The following is a 21,007-nucleotide window of genomic DNA, read 5'->3' as shown; positions in this document are numbered from 1 at the left end:
TGGATTTTCTGGATTCCTACACATTTGTGGGGGTGGCACTGACAGGAAGCAATCCACTGTGTTCCTTACCATCAGTGCTGCTGACAAGGGTAAAGGAGATGGGACGACTGGTACCCCAGATGTTATCATTCCAGAATGGACTGTAAGAGAATGAGAGGAGCAAGCCTTAACGGGAGCTCCCTCTCAGCTGGTCTGAGATCCCCCACTGATGTCAACAATCTACAAACACTAGAGCATTTGCAGAAACTTCACTCGCAGCAACTTCGAGGAAACATCTAAAGACTTTATCACTGAACTCCGTCCAGGTCCTATAGTTCCTCACAAATCTTTATAGGATGCTAATGTTGGTCAAGACTTAAGCTTACATTCTTGACTTAGAATTGTAACATTATAGGTAATAAAACAAATGTTTAAATACAGTTATGGGTCCTAGTCTGTCTCCCTCGGGGTGTGACAAGTATTGAGATTACACTTATGTGGGTTGTGAGCAGTACCTAACTGTGGAACTGCAAGAGTCTGGACATTGAAAATGTCTGAGAAAGGCAAGGACTACTGCAAGACCATAGAGGTGAACCTGCGGCCACGTAAGATATTACCATGGGAGAGATATAAGATGGTTTTAGATAAACTTCACAGACTAAAAATTACAACCACTTATTCACAGAAGTTTAATGACATAATTTAAAAAGTAAAAAAGTTCTCATTATGTGGATTACAGAAAAAAATACATTTTGGGGTGTCTGCAAATTTGCTGACAGCAAAAGATGTCTCTATAGTCTGTTACTCCGATAGGAGACCATTGAAAGGTTTTGGGCAACCTCCCCTAAACCAAACCTACTGCATCATGATAGTACAACTAAATCCCTGGAGCTGGAAAATATTATTCTGAAAGATGTACTCATAATGCTACACAGACACAGCGAATAACTCCACTTACCTGCAAACCCTGAGCACAGTTGCTCAGTGCACTTGGTGGTAGAATTTCACATTTTTTTAAAAATAGCAATGTCAGCAGGAAGTTGGAGACATGGGATTTTCAGGTTAGCCACAATTCAAATCTTGAAGAAATCCAACTACAAACCCAGTCATTAACAGACTAAAAATTTGTTATTGTAAAGAAACAACCAAAATTGCTGTAAATTATCCTGGCAAACAGGATAAAAAGCTGAGAAATTGTATTTTCTCTCCATAATATCTCATTAAAAAACCAGGACCTTAACTTCGCTAATAGATGCTGTTGTAGATGCTACTGTTTTTTGAAGGTTGCTTTGATTATTAAAGCTTTCATTTGTTGTTTATAAGTATTACAAAGCTGATCTCAGCATCAGCAGATAGATATAGAGAACAGATTCCAGTGATGTTTGCAAGTTGGCCTGGTTCATTTTGTCAATACAAAATAAAAATCCAGAGGGCAAGCGCCTTCACAAAAGTTCCACTGCACAGCAACAAATCAAAACTCAATAAAATAGCTGTCCTCATTAAGTAAAATTAACTGTAAGGCAATTAATATTGACCTCCCTTTTCCTGACTAAAGCCAATTAACCAGCTGTTCTTCAATGCACATGGACACAAAGGCATCCTCGTCTAAAAGAAAGAAACAGTTGGATGTTTGGAGCTGTTTACATCCTTAATGCTGAAACATCAAAAACTCTTCATATGTTATACTCATCAAAAACATCAAAACTCTTCATATGTTATACTGACAACGACAAGTGGTAAGTCAGTAACGATTTATGTGAAGTGTGCACTCCTAAAGAAAAAAGTTAGAAAAATTGAAAAAAATATAGTAAAATAACTTTTCTCTCTGATCCTTGAATCAGGCATGGCAGAAAAAAGGAATAATTTAATCAAAGAAAACAGGACAACAAAAATTTAATATAAAATGTATAGGATAAGGCTTTCAGGAGCTGATGATTTCAATAAAGAACACAAACAGACAAAATGTATGATTTAATCATTGACTTAAATGATTGTTACAACCCAGTTCTATAACCTCTGGAAAATCATCACATTCATTATTCTGTATCCTAGTCTAAAAGGAAACATCACCTAGCAACAGAGAAATTAAGTTCTTTTCCTTTGCTCCCAAGTGTAACTAATGGAATTAATACTGTGCATAGGAATGTGTATTTTTTATGTATTTTATATATCCCAATATCAATCAAAAGCTCTTTATTTTCACATACACCTGGCTACACAACAGATATTGAGAAAATTGTGCTTGCTGGTTTGGATGTCTGTGGCCAAAGATAACTTTGGTTGGGAGACAGTCAAACTATTTCAGTATTCAGAATACATTTGTGTGCTTCTGCTGCCCTCAGGAATGACAGCCCAGCTATTTCAATGCATTTATGTTGCTATCAAATTTAAACGGTCTATATCTCACATTCTCCACATCTACAGGCAGACAGATACATACTTCTTCCATACAGCACTTTTTACAAATGTTTTACAAATGTTTAAACAACTGAAGCTTAAGGATCTGTTCAGAAAGTCTGGATTGGTGGGATTTCCCAGTCTGTATGCCTATGAACATGTAGATATACTGAAAGGCAGGGAAAATAGATCAGGCCCATCGTCTCAGATAAAAGCTGGACTGAAACAGGCACAAGCAAGACATTATCTGCAAATGCCAGGTCTATTGAGACACACTGGAAAAGGAGGCAAGACTTTTCAGAGGAAGTTATTTATCTTGTGAACATAGCCTCAAAAACCTCAGGTCCTTCCACATCTGTTAAGTAAACAGAAACTGAACGGCTTCCTCTAGTGAGGCGGGGGGATGGAAAAGGGATGGAAAGGGGAAGGAACAAAAACTAACACTGGAATAACAAGATCATTTTAAATTACTTCATTACAAATTCATGAAATATGTCATCAGGCAAGAAGAAACCTCTGTTTCTGTCAGAGTTGCAGGAGACAGCCATCTGGGTAAGGATCACAGACTGCCTAGGAGAATTGCAAGTCCTCCCACTTAAATAAATACCTTCTATTTAAATGAGTTAAACTGTTTTTCATAGTTAAGTTGAAGGTACAGATGACCATACAAACAAGAGCATGATAATATTTTTAGAAGTATGATGGAAGAGAAGTAAATCTTCACTAATGAGACAGAAAACTATAGTAACCTTTCTGCATTTTTACTGTTAGTACTTCAGAAGCAACTGCACTGGTAGTGGATGTAAGTGATTTATACTGCTAATATCTACTTCATTTGAATTTTGAAGATTTTATTTCTGAATTCTGTAAGAAAAACAGTTCTAAGGATAACTGTATTTTGCAGTATAAATCCTCCAGTCTTCTAAATCTAATGGGTACTGTCTCCGCTGAATATATAAAGGAATCATAGAATCATAGAGTGACTAGGTTGGAAGGGACCCACTGGGTCATCGAGTCCAACTATTCCTAACACTCCCTAAACCATACCCCTCAGCACCTCGTCCACCTGTCCCTTAAACACCTCCAGGGAAGGTGACTCAACCACCCCTGTGGGCAGCGTATTCCAGTGCCCAATGACCCTTTCCGTGAAAAATTTTTTCCTGATGTCCAGCCTGAACCTCCCCTGGCAGAGCTTCAGGCCATTTTCCCTTGTCCCGTCTCCTGCCACTTGGGAGAAAAGGCCAGCTCCCTCCTCTCCACAACCTCCTTTCAGGAAGTTGTAGAGAGCAATAAGGTCTCCCTTCATCCTCCTCTTCTCCAGGAGGTACACTTAAATTCTTCTAAGTTATTATACCTCATTAATTAAGGCAATAATTTTAGTTAGTTTGCCTAAATATAACTTCCTTAAAATTTTATTAAGTCAAACAATGGGGATGTCACAACAAACACTTGATTCAATCATCTAACGAACATTTTTAATAATTATTCTAATAAGACAGCTGGCAAAATTCCCAGTAAAATACACCTCATCTAGATTCTGTGAATATGAACAGAAGCATAATTAAGGAAACATCTAACCTACAAATCACATTGCAATCACTGACGGCACTACATTTTAGACTTAAGATAAACAAAAAACAACAGTGCCTAGCTTTTTACATATTCTTATCTTGTCACTGCTTCACTGTCTAAGAAATATTTCTAAATTAATTTTTCCTACAGCTGGCATCCTTAGAAAACCCTTACAATGCAAAGCCTATGGTTCACACTGAAGCCTTGTACAAGACTTTTGAGACCTCTTTACCCTCAGTTGTTTGAAATCACACAACAGTCACAATTTTAAATCCAATTTCTGTAGCAAATGTAAAGGAGGCCACTGAGATGTTGAGAAGACTAGGAAGAGACCACCAGTTCTGAAAGCCTAATTTTGCAGAGCTCTTATATTCTATGGATTATAAACAATGAACTTTGACTCTCAAATGCTGCGGTTATCTCCCCCAGAGATTATGTTCTTACTATTCCTCCTCTTCCCCTATGGGATAGGATAAGGAACCACAGAGTAGATGTCATGGCTACTTCAGATATCTCAGTTCACAGTCATAAGCATGAATTTAAACACCTATCATTTCTCAAATACGTTAAGCATGGGTGTAATTCCTCTCATGACCGAAGGAAAATGTTGCAGCTGGCCAGACAATTAGCAGGCCATTATCAACAGCTTTTGTTTAATATGTTATTGCATTTTAGTTATTTCATTTTTGAGACAGCACAGCTGGAACAGTATGCCTTGTGTGGCTCAAAAATAATTTGGAAAACAAACACACAATTTATATTCTCAATAAAGAATTTGGAAGGATAGGGGAAAGTGTTTCTCCCATCCATCCAGTGATATATGTTAATGGATTAATCTAAATCAAACCCATTTTTGCTATTAAAAGATAATAAACTGGCCTTGTGTATGCGGCTCTGTCAATAGGTGTAGTTGCAATTAGAAACGTAGGATATAGGTAACGAGTAGATACAAAAAGTTACTACACATAGATTTTGATTACTGTATCTCTACAAAGTACATCTGTTCTTTCCTTCTTGTTCAACACAGATAATAATTTTAACCTAACTTGAGACTTACGCGTATTGAAGAAACTGCTTTGTCTGCATTGCTCAACTGTCACATTCCAGGCGGCAGAGATGGAACATCGTGTCTGGAAAGCCCACGTAAGGCTAGAATATGAACAAAAACTCCCTTTTACTGGCACAGAAGCAAACCCTGAGAAAGAAGACAGAAAGATGTTTATATATAGGATATTTTCTTCCTTAAAACAGCATTTCCTGCAAATACACACCAGAAATAAAACCAGTAATAGTTAATCATACAGCTTGGTTTCTGAAGGGAATCGGACTTGAACATTCTGTCTTAAAGTACAAAGCAAGTTCCAGAAGAGGGGGGAAATACTGCAATAGAAAATGCCACAAAAAGAAGAAAGCTAGAAGGCTTCTATCATATTGCTGACAGACTGAGAATGCACCCTCAAAAACCAGAAATATTGTCCTGGTGGCAAAAAATGCGATAATGTTCCTGGACACAATCAAAAGTGATATATGAATACACCATAAAATACGACACATGCTATGAAAAACAAATCTGAATTTAGCTCAATAATCCTGTTCAGTATCTTCATTAACGATCTGGATGGTGAGGTACAGTGTACCCACACTAAGTTTGCTGATGATACAAAACTGGAAGGAGTGGCTATGCACTAGAGGGCTGTGCTGCCACTCCATCCAGAGGCACCTTGACAGGATGGAGGAATGGGCAGACAGGAACCTCAGGAAGTTCAACACGTGCAAGTGCAAAGTCCTGCACCCATGGAGGAACCACATGCACCTTCACACCTTTGGGGACAAATAGCTGGAAAGCAGCTTGGCAGAAAAAGGCCCAGGGGGTCCTGGTGGCCACAAAGGTGACCATGAGCCATCAATGTGCCCTGGTAGCAAAAAAGGCCAACAGCACCCTGGACTGAGCTAGCAGGACTGCTACCAGTAGGTTGAAGAAGGTGATCCTTCCTCTTTACTCAGCACAAGAGAGGGACTCTGTTCAGGTCTGGGCTCCCCAGTATGAGAGACGCGGACATACGGGGGAATTGGACATAAGGAAAGCTACAAGGTGCTCAGTCACTGAAGCAGGCTCTCCAGGGAACAGCACCAGGCCTGTCAGAGTTCAAGGAGCATCTGGACAACACTCTTAGTTGTAAGGTTTAGTGCTAGGTAGTGCCATGATGAGCAGGGAGTTGGAATTGATCCTTATGGGCCAACTTGATCCTTATTTCCAACTTCAGAAATTCCATGAGTCTATGAGAAAGTCCAGCAAAGGGACGTAAAAATGGTCAAGAGACTGGAGTGTTTCTCATGAGAGTCTGAAAGATCTGGGACTGTTTAGCCTGGAGAAAAAACAGGCTCAGGAGGGATCTTACCTGTATATAAAAATATCTGAAGGAAAGGTATAAAGAAGACTGAGTCAGGCTCTTCTCATTTGTGCCTGGTGACAGGATGAGCAGTAGGTGCAAATTTAAAAACACAAAATTCCATCTGAACATAAGAAAACATTTTGTTTTCATTCTCAACTGAATATGATCATAGGTAATCTACTCTAGTTGACTCTGCTTAAGCAGGGAAGGTGAACTAGATGACTTGCAGAGGCTTCCAACCTCAACTAGTCCATGATTTGCAAATACATGAAACTGATTTACACTGGCATCCTAAAATAAGAATGTACATCCAGAAGTATCTTCCCCCACGGCCCTCTGGATTTGATTACTAGAAATGTAGCCAATTACACATGCTTTTATCACCTCCAGAACAGATTTCTTCATATAGCATATACAATGGTGCTTTTTCTGCCAGGTGGCTCAGCTAATACAGAAAGGTTGCTATTCCATTAGCCAAAGGGAACAGGATACAACTGCTAAGGCTCAGGTGCTTACCTACAACAATGAAAGCAAGATATACTTTCATCCACTGCCCAGCACACAGGCATGGTTCTTCAAGAAGAAAGGAATCCATATTCTTCTTACTTACATAATCAAATCAAACCAAACACTTCGCATATTCAACAAATTTAGAAGGGTTATACAAGGTCTGACATAAAAAAACCCCAAGATTAACCCGATAGCTTAGGAATGAAGCTGAGAGACAACTGTTTCTAACCTGTCACAGTGAGACAAGATTCAACTTCATCGCTTAACTCAAGTATGAGTGGACACGTGTTCAAAAAAACATGATTTCTTACCCCGGGTCAGAAAATGTCAGTGTGCAAGAGTGAACAGCAAATTAACACCAAGGTTCTTGTGAAACTGAAGAAATCTGTAATGGAAATTTTTCAATTATTGACTGAGGTTTAAAGTGAAGAGACCCTGAAGATCAAGTCAGTGCTCAAAGTAACCCATTTTCTGTCAGCAGATGTTAAAAGCAAAAATGACAGAGATCCTCAACAGCCTTTCCAAGAATGACGTGTGGAATTGCTTTGAACGTTGGCAGCACTGTATGCAGCTATGAGACAACTCAGAAGGGAACTGTTTTGAAGGTAGTTGATTTTCTTAATTTGCTAATAAGAGTTAAAGTCCTGGGGTTTTTGTGTCAGACCGTGCATTATCTTGAAATCAATACATGTTGATTAAATTTACATGTTGATTTAATTACAATTAAAAAAAATAAAAATCTACTTCTTCCTAAACTACATTTAAATTCAATCTTTTCAGCTAGATTTTAAAAGCAGACCATAAGCATGACTTTTGTCACATTCTGTTGGTATCCGGTATCAATAAAACAATCCATTTTTTAAGTTCGGACCATAGCTCCTTCTAGGTAAATAACAATCAGTTCAGTTAACTGAAGTAATGTAGCTGGAAGCTCTAAAGGAGTCCTCTCAAAGTAGTCTTAAAATGTAAATTTATCATGATTTTTTCCTATGAAAAGTTGAAGTTGGAAATAAAATGCCATTATAAAAGTTTTGTGAAAAAATATTAATTTTTACAAAATCAAGGCAGCCTAGGGAAAAAAAAAGAAAAACAGGACTAGATCTGGTTAAATTTGTAGAGAATGCAGAACATATCAGTGTCATAGTATTAGACACATACAAAGAATATGCTAGTCACTACACAAACACTCCCTTTCAATTCAAAACTTACTGAAGCAGCAGTCAATCCTAATACAAATTACATTGACAACGTTAATGATAACTCTATAAGCACACAAAATTTTTGAAGTGTTTTGTGTTTTTAATAATGCATTTAATGACAAGCTGGTAATCTACAAGATTAAGTCAACAGTTCATCTGAGAACAATGTTCATACAAATTACATGAAGTACTAATCTAAGTTTTAGAATAGCACACAATTAAAGAAATTATTTTCAAAAAAATAACATCATGTAACTACGACTTTTTAAAGTCACACTGTGTGGCAGTACTTATAATTTCCCTTGTTGCACCCTTTAGTTGCCTACAGCTAGAAATTGCTTCAAAATAACTTGCGAAATCTAATCCCGTCTTATACATGCACTTACAATGTTTCATAATTCAAAGATTAATTCAAATGGCATGTTTTTCCCCATTTCATGTACTTCCTGTTGGCCTATAAATCATCTTTTCACATACAAGAGCACTTCTACTGACAATTTCCATGAAAAAAACTTGTTTTACTACAAAGACTTAATAACTTGCAGCTCTTAACAACTTTGAGAAAAATGAGAGAACCAAGATCTGGACATTTATGAACAGATGCATTGGTTTAAGATAATAATGGCCTAAGAAGGCCAGCATTCTGTTGTCACTCAGCACTATAAATAGCTGCTGGGGATAGTAAAAAGTGAGGAAATGCATACAATACTGTCCTCCTTTGCCCTTTTCTCATTTTCTGATGACTTTCAGTACAGGTGATTTCCTCAGAACCACGTAGACATCCTGCATCCACAACACATCTACTACTTATCATATAATGAAACAGATTTTTTTTAAAAAAACTATTATCATTACTACTTCCAGCCTGTCTTTCATTAACTCCATGCTTAGGAAAGCTCAGAGGCTGTGTTGACCATATTCTGGACACCGGGAGATGAGAGTGTCTGAGTGCAGCAAGACAAACGGAGGTAGAGACAGAAAAAAAAAAAAAACAAAAAAACAAACCCACAAACAAACAAACAAACAAATAAAACCCAAACAAAACCAAAACTAAATCCACACAATTCCCAAAGTCTGTTGGTATTTAATAAAGCATGCCCACACATTCCTGCACACATACTGCTACCAAGGGAACAGACATTTTGAAAGGAGAGCAAAGAATAAGAGTAGTTATGGAATGTAAACAGCTTGAAACATCACATCTCAATAAAACAGCATTTTGACGGGCAAGTATGTTAATGCATCTTATCTTCCATGCTCTACGTATCCTCCAAACATCCACAATGGGATTTTTATTAAAAATCTAAAATGTTTCTTATAGTAAGCTATTCAAAACAATCATTTGTAAAAGCAAGACAGGTCATGAATGCTTGACTGATGTCTTGCTGCCAGCAAGACAAATTGACAAAGCAGGGAAAAAATGCATGCTTTCTACATTTAAGCCATGCTCTGCACTAACAGAAAGTTAACTCCTCAGTGATACTTACTTCCCTGCTATAAACACTTCATTTAAAACTTTGCACTGACTTTTAAGTTTTGTCTTTTATTGGCTAAATACAAAATTTTATATAAATATAAGTATACGCACATTCAGCACTAAGAACACTTAGCAAAACCACATTAAAGCCATTTCATTCTTTCTACAAGATACAACAGAAAACGCAATCTCAAGATAGGTAAAAAAGTATACTTAAAATGTTATTTCTGCAAATTTTAAATCCGAAACAGTTTTCTGACACTCACTCCAGTTCACACACAAGTCACCTAGTTCACTGTATACATTTCATTATAACTTTCCTAATAACCTTTATTTCAGCTACCTACTGTTTTAACATGCCACCCATATGAGATTATGCACAAGGTGCATCATAAGTCACCACACACAATGACCAAAATTGGCTGGCAGGGCCATTTGCTTTCTGTATCATCTAACAAACATTCTGAAAGACAACATGCATGCTGAACATTCACTTATTTACCTAACTAATGAACGCAGTGTTCAGCCAGCCTGAGAAATAATTCTATGTTTTTTTAAACGATTGGCAACAATTTAATAATCTCTTCTACTTCTGAACTTATTTTACCTACAAATTAAATAGAGAAAACTGTTCTTACCCATACCAAAGAGAAAGAAACACTGCACTAAGTTGGTTTCATCAGTAAGAACTGTAGTGTAAAAAAACTTAAAAAGAGCCATCAAGATGCTTATTGTGTACTTCTAACTAGAACTTTGAAAATACTGCTCAAGTATAGTTCCAGACATACAAACTTCAGGCTCTAGGCTGAAACAATCAAAACATTCTGAAAAGGTTTATGTACAAGAAAAAAAGAGACATTCTAATTAAATTCCAAATTGCAGTTCTGGAGATAGGAAGCATTATTAACTTCGCCTCTAACGGGAAATGAAGTTTGGGGAATTTTTTTTGTCTGTTTTTTCTGCTTAGCATTTTGCTCTCTGCTTTTTATTCAAATGAAACTGTTATGCACAGAAGTAATACTTCATTCAAAGAACTGCAACAGGGAAAACACTTGAGAACTGTTACTATTTTTTTCATACCATCTTGTAAGTGTTCAAGAAAGGTCCATGCAGTGACCACTGCGTCTTCGCAATGATAAAAAATGCTTTTTAAAAAAATCCTCCAGCTACCTTGGAAAAATCCGGATGTGACCAACTTAATTTCTCAAGCTAAAAAGTATGCATTTAAAATCACAGCAGATGGAAAGGGTCATTATCTACCTGGGCTAAGCATGGAACACAAAGGTAATCAAGTCAGTAAGACTTAGAAGGTGACACCTGAAAAGATAATTATTTTAATTAATCACTTAAGAGCAGTTGCAGCCTTTTACTTTTCCTGGTTTCCTTTCAAGAAATATTTTTAATTATTTTTTTAGGATATACACTGTGACTGGATAGTGAAAATGTTTTTATCCTCCACCAAGAAAACATCACCCGCCTGCTTTCAAACCTCCCTGATCGCTCAGTCCATAACAGCAGTTTGGCTTCAGAATGGGCATCACTTCACTACAGATTACCCTGAGGAAGAAGAGAGACCAGGAATTCATTTAACTGCTTAGATTTGTTATTTATTTTTCCTTTTAGGAATGGAGGCAAGGAAATTTTTAGAGGACTGTATAAGCTGAAAAAAGCTAGAAAACTTTATTTTGCCTTTAAAGGAAAGAAAGAAGAGATCTCCTCTAATGAAAGAAAAAAAACATGCCCAGCTTCCAGGTGTTCTAATACCAAGCTTTATATATAATTTTACCAATGTAATCTGGCCTTTCTTTGCACCTCAGCCACCAACTTTCCCAGGAGAACAGAAATTTTACCTAGAATTTAAGAGCATATGAGCCACCTAGGCTGTACAAAGGATTCTGAGACAGGTTTGCCAGGGTGCACAGCTGATGGCATACTATGACTCTACAGTATGAAAGTCACTTTGGAGGAAAAGTGAAAACAAAAGGAGGCAGAAAGACATAATGTATCCCAACGCAGTCTCCAATGCTGCCACATAAGAATTTTCCATAGTACATCTATACTTTTCATTAGGATTCTTGTAGAGTCTTCACTGGATACATGCAGGCTGGCTGGTTGTTAACACTATGAATGCAAGGCATGGGATCCCCTGATGAATCAAAAATCTGTAACACAGAGGAAAGCAAAGGGAAGAAAAGAAGTTTTTAGTGCTCCTGCCAGTTGCTACCCCAGAGAACCTACTAAGCACTACTGGGATTCACAGGAGGCTGTAGCAAAGTGGATGTTGGTCTCTTCTCCCAAGTGATAGGCAACAGGGGAGACCGAATAGCAACCTTCCAGTACCTGTAGGGGGCCTACAAGAAAGCTGGAGAGGGACGTTTTACAAAAGCATGTAGAGATAGGAAGAGAGGCATGGCTATGAATTGGAGAGGGGCAGATTTAGACTAGACATAAGGAGGAATTTCTTCATGATGAGAGTGGTGAGGCACTGGAACAGGTTGCCCAGGGAAGTTGTGGGTGCCCCATCCCTGGAAGTGTTCAAGGCCAGGTTGGATGGTGCCTTGGGCAGCCTGATCTAGTGGGAAGTGTTCCTGACGATTCTATGATTCTATGAAATGGCCTCAAGTGGCACCAGGAGAGGTTCAGATCAGACATCACAAAATATTTCTTCACTGAAAGGGTAACCAAGCACAGGAATGGGTTGCCCAGGGAGGCAGTCGAGTCACCATTCCTGGAAATATTTAAAATTGAGGTGCTCAGGGATATGGTTTAGTATTGGACAGGCGCAGTTGCACTCTATGATCTCTAAGGTCTTTTCCAACCAAGTGATACTATGATTCTATGAACAAGTGGAGAATACTGCTCTAAGGGCTCTGCAACAATGCCAGGTCAGTTTGGGTGAAAAGGGATGAAGCTGCTTAAAAGACAGGCAGCTAAGTTGCAAATGGAGGGCATTAGTAATACAAAAGGCATGGCACTGCAATAACTACATCCCACCTTATGTTTGTGTCAACACCTCAGTAGTACTCACTGCTTAAAAGCACTGTACAACGAATAATTTTAATTTTCTCTTATAAGAAGTATGCAGGTTAAAAAAAAGGTGTCTAACAAGATTAACTACATAATTCAGAGAATGGCATCCAGCAAAAGTTTTCAGTTATACATTATTATTTCTCATAAGAGGTCCAACAAATAAAAACTAGACTAACACTACAGCTTGGGAAACAAGAGTAGGAGAGGAGAGACAAAGAGATGGTTAGAGAACATGTTCTAACCTGTCACAGTGAGAGAAGATTTGATCTCTTCACTCAGTACAAGTAGAAGCGTGTTCAAATATAGACGTTTTCTTTCTCTCGGTCAGAAAATGTTGATTTTCACCAGCCTGCAACACTTTGCCTGTGTGGCAGCTTTTAGCTCATAACAATATAACTGTGCTGGAGAACCCACCCTGTCTTGAACCCTGGCAGCACTGTATACAGCTGTGTGTCAACTCAGAAGGGAAATATTGGTAGTGATGGTAGTTTCTTAATTTGTTAATAAAAAGAGGTGCAGGGGCAGTCTTGGGGTTTTTGTATCAGACCTCATGTATCAAAAGACAATTTTCCAAATTTTCTAACTACAATTTTTGAAGGACAGATTCAAAGCCAAGTCTGATCTTTAGTGGAAAAAATACACATGCTCTCACATTTAGGATTGTAACATTTTAGGTAATAAACTAAATGTTTGAATGAAGTTTGGGGTACTACTCTGTTTCCCTCAGTGTGTGACAACTAGGAAAAATAATACATTTGAGTTTTGAAAAGTAAGTGCAGAGGATTAAAAAAATAGAAAGAAATTACTACTGAAGAACAAGAGAAATCTAGAAAATAAATTTATATTTCTATCAATTAAAAAAGTCCATGAAGAGAGAAGAGGAGAAAGGCAAAAATAATGGAAAGAAAACAATATTTGAATTAAAAAGCAAACAACCTCACTCCAGTATCTTAAGGCGTATATTACTGCCCAAGTTACTCTGATGGGATACCAGGTTTCCAAAGACACAGCTGGCCTGCCCCAAACCCTGTAACATTGTACAAGATCTGCCTGAAAACCGTTTATGATCTGAAGTACAGGTTTTCTGAATGTGAAATAAATACAGAAATTGCTACGTAATGACAACAGCAACCTTGTACACTTATGACAGTGGAAGTGTAAAGCCAATTATTCATCACACTTCCTGTCCTGGAATTACACATACAAGAATAACTAGATTCACACTACTTAGCAAATTATAGGCTTTAAAAGAACATAACACTGGTTTTAGAACTCTCCTTAATATTCTTCATATATAAAGAAAACTTCTATCTAGCTCTCATAGGACCCGGAGAAGCTGAACAGACAAGGGAAACACAGAACAGTTGGGACTGGAAGGGACCTCGAGATCATCCAGTCCACCCCACCCTGCTAAAACAGGATCACCTCGAGCAGATTGCACAGGATCACGTCCAAGCAGATTTTTAACATCTCCAGAGGAGACTGCACAGTCTTTCTGAGCAGCCTGTTGCAGTGCTCCGTCACCCTCACTGTTAAGGTTTTCCTCATGACTCAGTTGAACTTACTGTGCCCACTGTCCCTTTGTCCTGCCACTGGGCGTCACTGAAAAGACTCTGGCCACAGCCTTTAGATACTTGTAAGCATTGATGAGATCTCCTCTCAGTCTTCTCCAGGCTAAACAGACCCAGATGTCTCAGCCTTTCCTCATAAAACAGATGCTCCAGTGCCCTAGTCATCTTCACGGCCCCCCGCCAAACCCTCTCCAGTCGTTCCGCAGCCTGCATGCACCCGGCCGTACACGCGCACATATTCCCGTCGGGCCGCGCAGAGACACCCCCAGCACCGCGCGCCCCACAGCACCTCGCCACGCCGCCCGGAGAGCGCCACGAGCGCACGCCAGCGCGATCGCTGCCGCCATGCTGTCCCCGACCCCGCTCCCGGCATCCCGCGCAGCTGCCCGCTCAGTGCCTGTTAAGAGAGCTAAGGCGGGGGAGCACCGCTGGAGGGAAAACTAAGGGCGGAGCGCGAAAGCCAGCAGTTGACACTCAGCTGAAACCTAACCGAAACGCTCCGACCCCTCTCCGCCAGCATCTTCACAGCTGGCGGTCACACGGCGAGCGACCGAACAGCCGGGCCGCAGAGTCCTCTTGCAGGACCCCAACGGGCCGAGGCGCCGCCCTGCCCGGCCTGAGGCAGCCGGGGGTGAAGACGCCCCCTGCGTGCGCGCTGCGCTGGTTCTTCCGCAGACCGTGCAGCCGTCGGTGCTGGCCGTCGTGGGATGGGCGGTGGGCGCAGATTGGCTTCGCCTGTGTTTTAGGCGTCTCCCCTGCGTCTGACAATAACCGGCACGTACTCCCACTGTACTCGGTGCTGAAGAGGTCTCACTTCGAACGCTGGGTTCAGTTTAGAGCCCCTCAGTACAACGGCATGGAGGGGCTGGAGCGCGTCCAGAGAAGAGCAGTAAAGCTGGTGAAGGAGCTGGAGCACAGGGTTGTGGAGTGGCAGAAGGAACTGGAGCTGTTTAGTCTGGAGAAGAGGAGGCAGAGGGAAGACCTTATCACTCTAAAAATGCCCGGAAGGAGGGAGAGTCAGTCTCTTGTTCCAAGTAGCAAGAGATAAGACTAGAGGAAATTGCCTGAAGTTGTGCCAAGGGAGATTTAGATTGGATATTAGGAAAAATGTCTTAACCAGAAGGGTTGTTAAGTCTTGGAAGAGGCTGCTCAGTAAAGTGGTTGAGTCTCCGTACTTGGGAGTATTTAACTTGTAGATATAGTGCTTAGGGACATAGTTTAGTGGTAGAGTTGACAGTGTTGGGTTAACGGTTGTACTCCATGATCTTTAAAGGTCTTTTCCAACCTAAATGTTTCTATAATTCTATGATGCTGTCAGACATGGCTTGCAGCCTCCCCACAGCCCTGTTCCTTCCTGAACTGCAGCAGCAGCAGAAGCACCAAATGTGCTTGTGGAACTGTTCAAGACCCCCAGACTCACTCACAGCAAGTGTAACAAGACCTGGCAGTTCACATGCTGCATGCACACACTTTGCACCCTCTGGTGCAGTCCTCTTGGGCAGAAACCATCTCATGCTCTCCTGCCTCGTGTCAGCACTGTGGCCGAGGGTCATCATTATACCAAGAATGAAAAGACAGGAAGCTAGGGGATGAATTCTTGCTTTTTGAGACAGTTTTGGGGACAGGGAAAATTTTGCTGGAAATTATTCACAGCAGCTTTTCACCGTCTTATTTTTCCCCTTCCTGTGTGGCAAAGCCAGTGGAGATGTTCGTGTGCCTGCCCTGTTTTGCAATACAGGCATTTTCATGTGCTGTCTTATGGTCTTTCTTGATGCACTAATTCCAGTATTAAATGCTACAGTAATAACAAATAGTTTGTGTTGGTGAGCAGAAGCAGACAACCTAAAGCATGTTCACTGTTTGTCATGCATTCAACATGTAACATGATTGTTGCTTTGTACCTTATGAAACAAAAGTACACGGAAAAGCTCTAAAGGAGACTTTCTTGTAGTGTGCTGACAAACCAGCTGCTGGCAGAAAATTGTTGCAAGGCAACTTTAAACAGGACTTTTATCTTCTCAAGCACTTTAAATATGCCTGTTCTTACAGCATTAAGATACTACATACTTCAGGATGTAACCCTGTTAGTGTCATTAAGGATAAAACCAATTGGTCTCTCATAAATTCCTGCAGATAAGTCCCTGCAGTATTTATTTCCAGTTCTTCCTTTTGAAAATAATTGTGTCACGTAGAGAATTAAACTCTTTTTTATTTATGTACTGGGTGATCTAATGGAAGTACCACTTTCTGTGCATTTACTGCAGAGGAAGTATTTGCCTTGTACAAATTTGCTACATAGAAGAAAAACTGCAGCCGGTGAAATGGCTGCTTTGCAGCTCTACACTCTCATGCCACTGTATAGCTGTCAGTGCTGAGAGTATAGAGATGAGTGTGTTTTTTCTGGTGTCAAAGGGTTTATGGTTTATGCACAAGCCAGTCTCTCAGTATGCTGCACAGATGACGAAAGATAAGAAGAAGTTGTGTGCAGAGCTGAAAGCCAGTTCCTGGAGTTCACTACTGGTCATTCAGACACAAGATCCAGCTCAAAGAGGCCAAATTGCCTCCTTCCTGACAGTTGTTTATTACAATTACTTTGCTCCCACCCACTCTGAAAATGGGTCTAGATCTTAAGAAAAGGATTTCCAAAAGACTAAATCATCTTGAGCAAAACCTTCCAAGTCTGAAGAGTTAATAAAGTTATGAATTGACACAGAGTGGTTTGGGGTTTTAGGGGTTTTGCTTAGACCCTTTTTAAATAAAATCTGGTTCCATTAGCTTTGAACTATTATTATCTTACCTGTTTGAAACCCAAGTCCCCTCCCTAGAACTGGAAACAGCATGCTAAGTCTCCCCATGTGCCCTGAGCTCCACAGAGACACAAGTAGCCTGCAGAAGTCTTTATGTTAGGGCCAAAGCCCCAGAAAAGGGCAACAAAGTTGGTGAATGGGCTGAAGAACAAGTCTTATGAGGAGAGGCTGAGGGAACTGGGCTTGTTTAGCCTAGAGAAAAGGAGGCTGAGGGGAGACCTTATCACTGACTACAACTGCCTGGCGTGCACTCTCAGCAAGTTTGCAGACAACACCAAGTTGAGTGGTGCAGTTGCCATGCCTGAGGGACAGCATCCCACCCAGAGGGATGTGGACAAGCTTGCAACGTAGGCACATGTGAATCTCATGAGGTTCGACAAGTCCAAGTTTGAGGTCCTGCACGTGGGTTGAGGCATGGACCTGTTGAAGTGTGTCCAGAGGAGGCCACAAATATGATCAGAGGGATAGAACACCTCTCCTATGAGGAAAAGCTGAGAGAGCTGAGGTTGTTCATCTCAGAGAAGACAAGGGTCTGGGGAGACCTACTTTCAGTACTTAAAGGTGCTTTATGAGAAAGATGGGGACAAACATTTTAGTAGTAGGACCTGTTGTGATAGGACAAGGGGTAATGGTTTTAAACTAAAAGAGGCTAGATTCAGACTAAATATAAGGAAGAAACTGTTTACGCTGCGGGTGGTGAAACACTGGCATAGGTTGCCCAGAGAGGTGGTAGGTGCCCCATCACTGGAAACATTCAAGCTTGGGTTGGATGAGACTTTGAGCAAACTGAGCTTATTGCAAGAGGGTGGACTAGATAAAGGTCCTTCCAACCCAAACTATTCTATGATTATCTGATCTTTATTGTCATAATGATTCAATGATGTTATGAGAAAGATAAGAGAATGTGCTACATTAAACTTATCAAGACTTGTGATTTATTGAGGAAGCTGTACTTATTCTCTTTAAGCTCGAGCTCATCCATGAAACACTCAGGTAAGATCTGTTGCTGAAAATCTGGTGGGAACCCTAGTCTGCTCCATCTGGAATTCAAAGTATAATACTGACCCATGCTCTTCATATAGCAGTGGGCAACAATATGGTGATAAATTCTACATGAAACCAAGTATCATCTGTGGACAGCTGAGTCACGTGTACCCTGCTACTGATTCAGGGTAAATTGTTGCTCCCGAGCCATGGTGCTTTTGCAGCATAGTATCATAAACAGTGATATAAAAATCATAAATCATAAATACATATCTGAAAGGCTTTGCAGTGACTGCTATATATATTTTTATCTACCCTTGACAGTTCAAATATGTTGAAATATCTGGAGTAGTGGGCTGTATTGTTTATGAACATTGGTAGAACAAAATCAAGCAAACAAAAAAAAGAAAACCAAAAACTAGCACTGAGCTGAGAATGATGGAATGGTGGTGCATTGCCCATGCTCCATCTCTGTTATAAATTTAAAAATTACCTCAAGTGGAGGCACTGGGAATAGTAATTTGCAATGACTTCTGGGGGTGTTAGTGAGGAACATTGTTTTACTACTAATCCTTTTGGCAAACCCTTTGGATCCCTCAGACTTGGGTTGCTTCATCATGAACTCATCCTCATCTTTTGTGGGCAGTGTAGTCATCCTAATTGAAGCTGTCATACAGTATGCAACGAAGTGGACTGTTATCACCACATTGTACAACATTGTACGTATTGGTTTACATGTCAAGGCTTCAGAAGGGGAGGGGCTGCAGAGGTGGCTTCTATGAGAAGACACTCGAAGTTGTCCCCATGTCGGACAGAGCCATTTCCAGCTGCTGGCCACAGCTGAGCCTATCAGTGAAGCTGGTAGCACCTCTGTGATAACATATTTAGGAAAGGATAAAAAATGCTGTGCAACAGCAGGTGGAGAGGAGTGAGAAAATGAAAGAGCCCTGCAGACATCAACAGCAGTGAAGAAGGAGAGGGAGGAAGTGCTCCAGGCATTGGAGCAGAGAGCACAGAGAGGACCACAGTGAGGCAGATTGTCCTTCTGCAACCCATGGAGATCACAGTGGAGGAGATACCCACCCTGCAGCCTGTGGCACACCCAATGCTAGAGCAGGTGGATGTGCCCTGAATGAAGCTGTGACCACATGGAGGACCCATGCTAGAGCAGGCTTCTAGCGGGAACTGTGGCCTGTGGAGAGGACCTCATGCAGGAGCAGGTTTTCTGGAAGGATCTGTGACCCCAGTGGGGATTCGTGCTGGAACAGCCTCTTCGTGAAGGACTGCACCCCATGGAAAGGACCCATGCGAGAGTAATTAGCGAAGAACTGCAGCCCGTGGGAAGGACCCACATTGAAGAAGGTTGGGAGGGACTATATCTCATGGGTTACTCACTGGAACAGGGGACCTCATGCTGGAACAAGGGAAGAGTGTAAGGAAAAAGGAGCAGCAGAGGCAATTTCTCTTTATTTCTCATCCTACTGTGTTATTAACTGGAAATAAATTAAATTAAACTCTGCAAGTTAAGTCTGTTTTGCCTGTGGTGGTACTGGGTAAATGATCTTCATGTCCTTATCTTGACCCATAAGCTTTTTATTTTATTTTTCTCTCCTTGTCCTGCTGGGGGCGGGGTGTGGGGGGGTGATAGAGCGGCTTGGTAGGCACATGGTGACCAGCCAAGGTCAACCACAGGGCCATTTAGCAGACTTGGGTGCAGCCTGGGACAATATGGCTAGGAAATACTTCAAAGTCATAGCCCAGGCATGCATAAGGCACACTTACATTCTCACAAACACAGCCATGAATGCCAGCTTCCAAAAAGCCTGGCATCTGGGAGAGGAGGCTGGTCAGAACAGGGTCCCATTATGCTCCTGTCTCTACAATGAAATGGTCTCGGGAGAATTCACCACAGGACCAGAATGCTGCAACATTTCTAACAGTCTGCTGGTGTACTCCTTTTTTATTGCTCCCTAATTAGCTATGTTTTCAAATTTTTCTCTCTAATGCTGGTTTAGCCACACCAAGAGGTACTGTGCCTGGAGGGTCCCTGGCTGACGCTGTGATATGTTTTCACAAGGTGGAACCTCTAGGCAGTTAAGAGACTGACTGGAAATCAGTGGAACAACTTCAGAGCTGCATCCTGTCAAGATATGATCTAAGCAATTGTGCAAAGATTGAGAACTAGTATTTTTGCTTCCATAATGCATGCTTTGATTTTCTGTTTCCCTTGCATCCTTGTAAAGAAGCTGTTGAAATAGTCTGTCAACAGATAAAGATTTCAGCAGCGTCCTGAGATAGCATACTTAAGGAGAAGGGAGCAAAGCGTGTGAGAAACTAGATTTTCCTGAAGTTCTTTTCTGCTCCACAACATTCATGTAACGGATCCTGACCTATGAACAGTCTGTCACACCCCGAGAGAGAGAGAGAGTAGGACCCAGAACTGTATTTAAACATTTATTTTATTACCTATAATGTTACAATTCTAACTCAATAATATAAGCTTAAGTCTAGACCAACATTAGCATCCTATAAAGATTTGTGAGGACCTGTACGGAGTTCAGTGATAAAGTCTTTAGATGTTTCCTCGAAGTTGCTGTGAGTGAAGTTTCTGCAAATGCTCTAGTGTTTGTAGATTGTTGACATCAGTGGGGGATCTCAGACCAGCTGAGAGGGAGCTCCCGTTAAGGTTTGCTCCTCTCATTCTCTTACAGTCCATTCTGGAATGATAACATCTGGGGTACCAGTCTCCCATCTCCTTTACCTTTGTCAGCAGCACTGATGGTAAGGAACACAGTGGATTGCTTCCTGTCAGTGCCACCCCCACAAATGTGTAGAAATCCAGAAAATCCAGGGTAGTAGATCAGGACATTTCCATCACAAAAAACTCATAGTCTAAATAATCCAAGTACAATATACGTAGATTTCTATTCATAAGTCTTATTAATACTTTTGTTTTGAGGATCACCTCTGAGTCTTTGTTCTGTAGCTATGGTGTAAATCTGATAAGGGAGGGGATGACCAACTGGTTTGCCCAACCAAAGATACTTCAGCCTCAGAGGGAAAAACTAAAAGTTACTAATAACCAAAT

At 40.7% G+C, this 21,007-nt stretch overlaps 1 protein-coding gene across 2 annotated transcripts in view; it reads right to left on the bottom strand.

The window, feature by feature from the left end:
- Positions 1-14,575, bottom strand: part of MRPS5 (mitochondrial ribosomal protein S5) — a 79,879-nt gene extending 65,304 nt beyond the window's left edge. For both annotated transcript variants that reach the window (XM_009556549.2, XM_054063842.1), the window contains exons 1-2: positions 14,418-14,575; positions 5,006-5,143 (exon numbers count right to left, since the gene is read on the bottom strand). In XM_009556549.2, coding sequence (XP_009554844.1) covers positions 5,006-5,143; positions 14,418-14,475 — 196 coding nt within the window. In that variant the 5' untranslated portion in view covers positions 14,476-14,575. The remainder of the gene's footprint in view (positions 1-5,005; positions 5,144-14,417) is intronic.
- Between the last annotated feature and the right edge of the window lie 6,432 nt (positions 14,576-21,007).

This window comes from Cuculus canorus, chromosome 3 (assembly GCF_017976375.1).
Source record: "Cuculus canorus isolate bCucCan1 chromosome 3, bCucCan1.pri, whole genome shotgun sequence".
NCBI classification, from domain to species: Eukaryota; Metazoa; Chordata; class Aves; order Cuculiformes; family Cuculidae; genus Cuculus; species Cuculus canorus.
The sequence above is the reverse complement of the archived record's forward strand: the minus strand, read 5'-3'. Positions and strand labels throughout refer to the sequence as shown.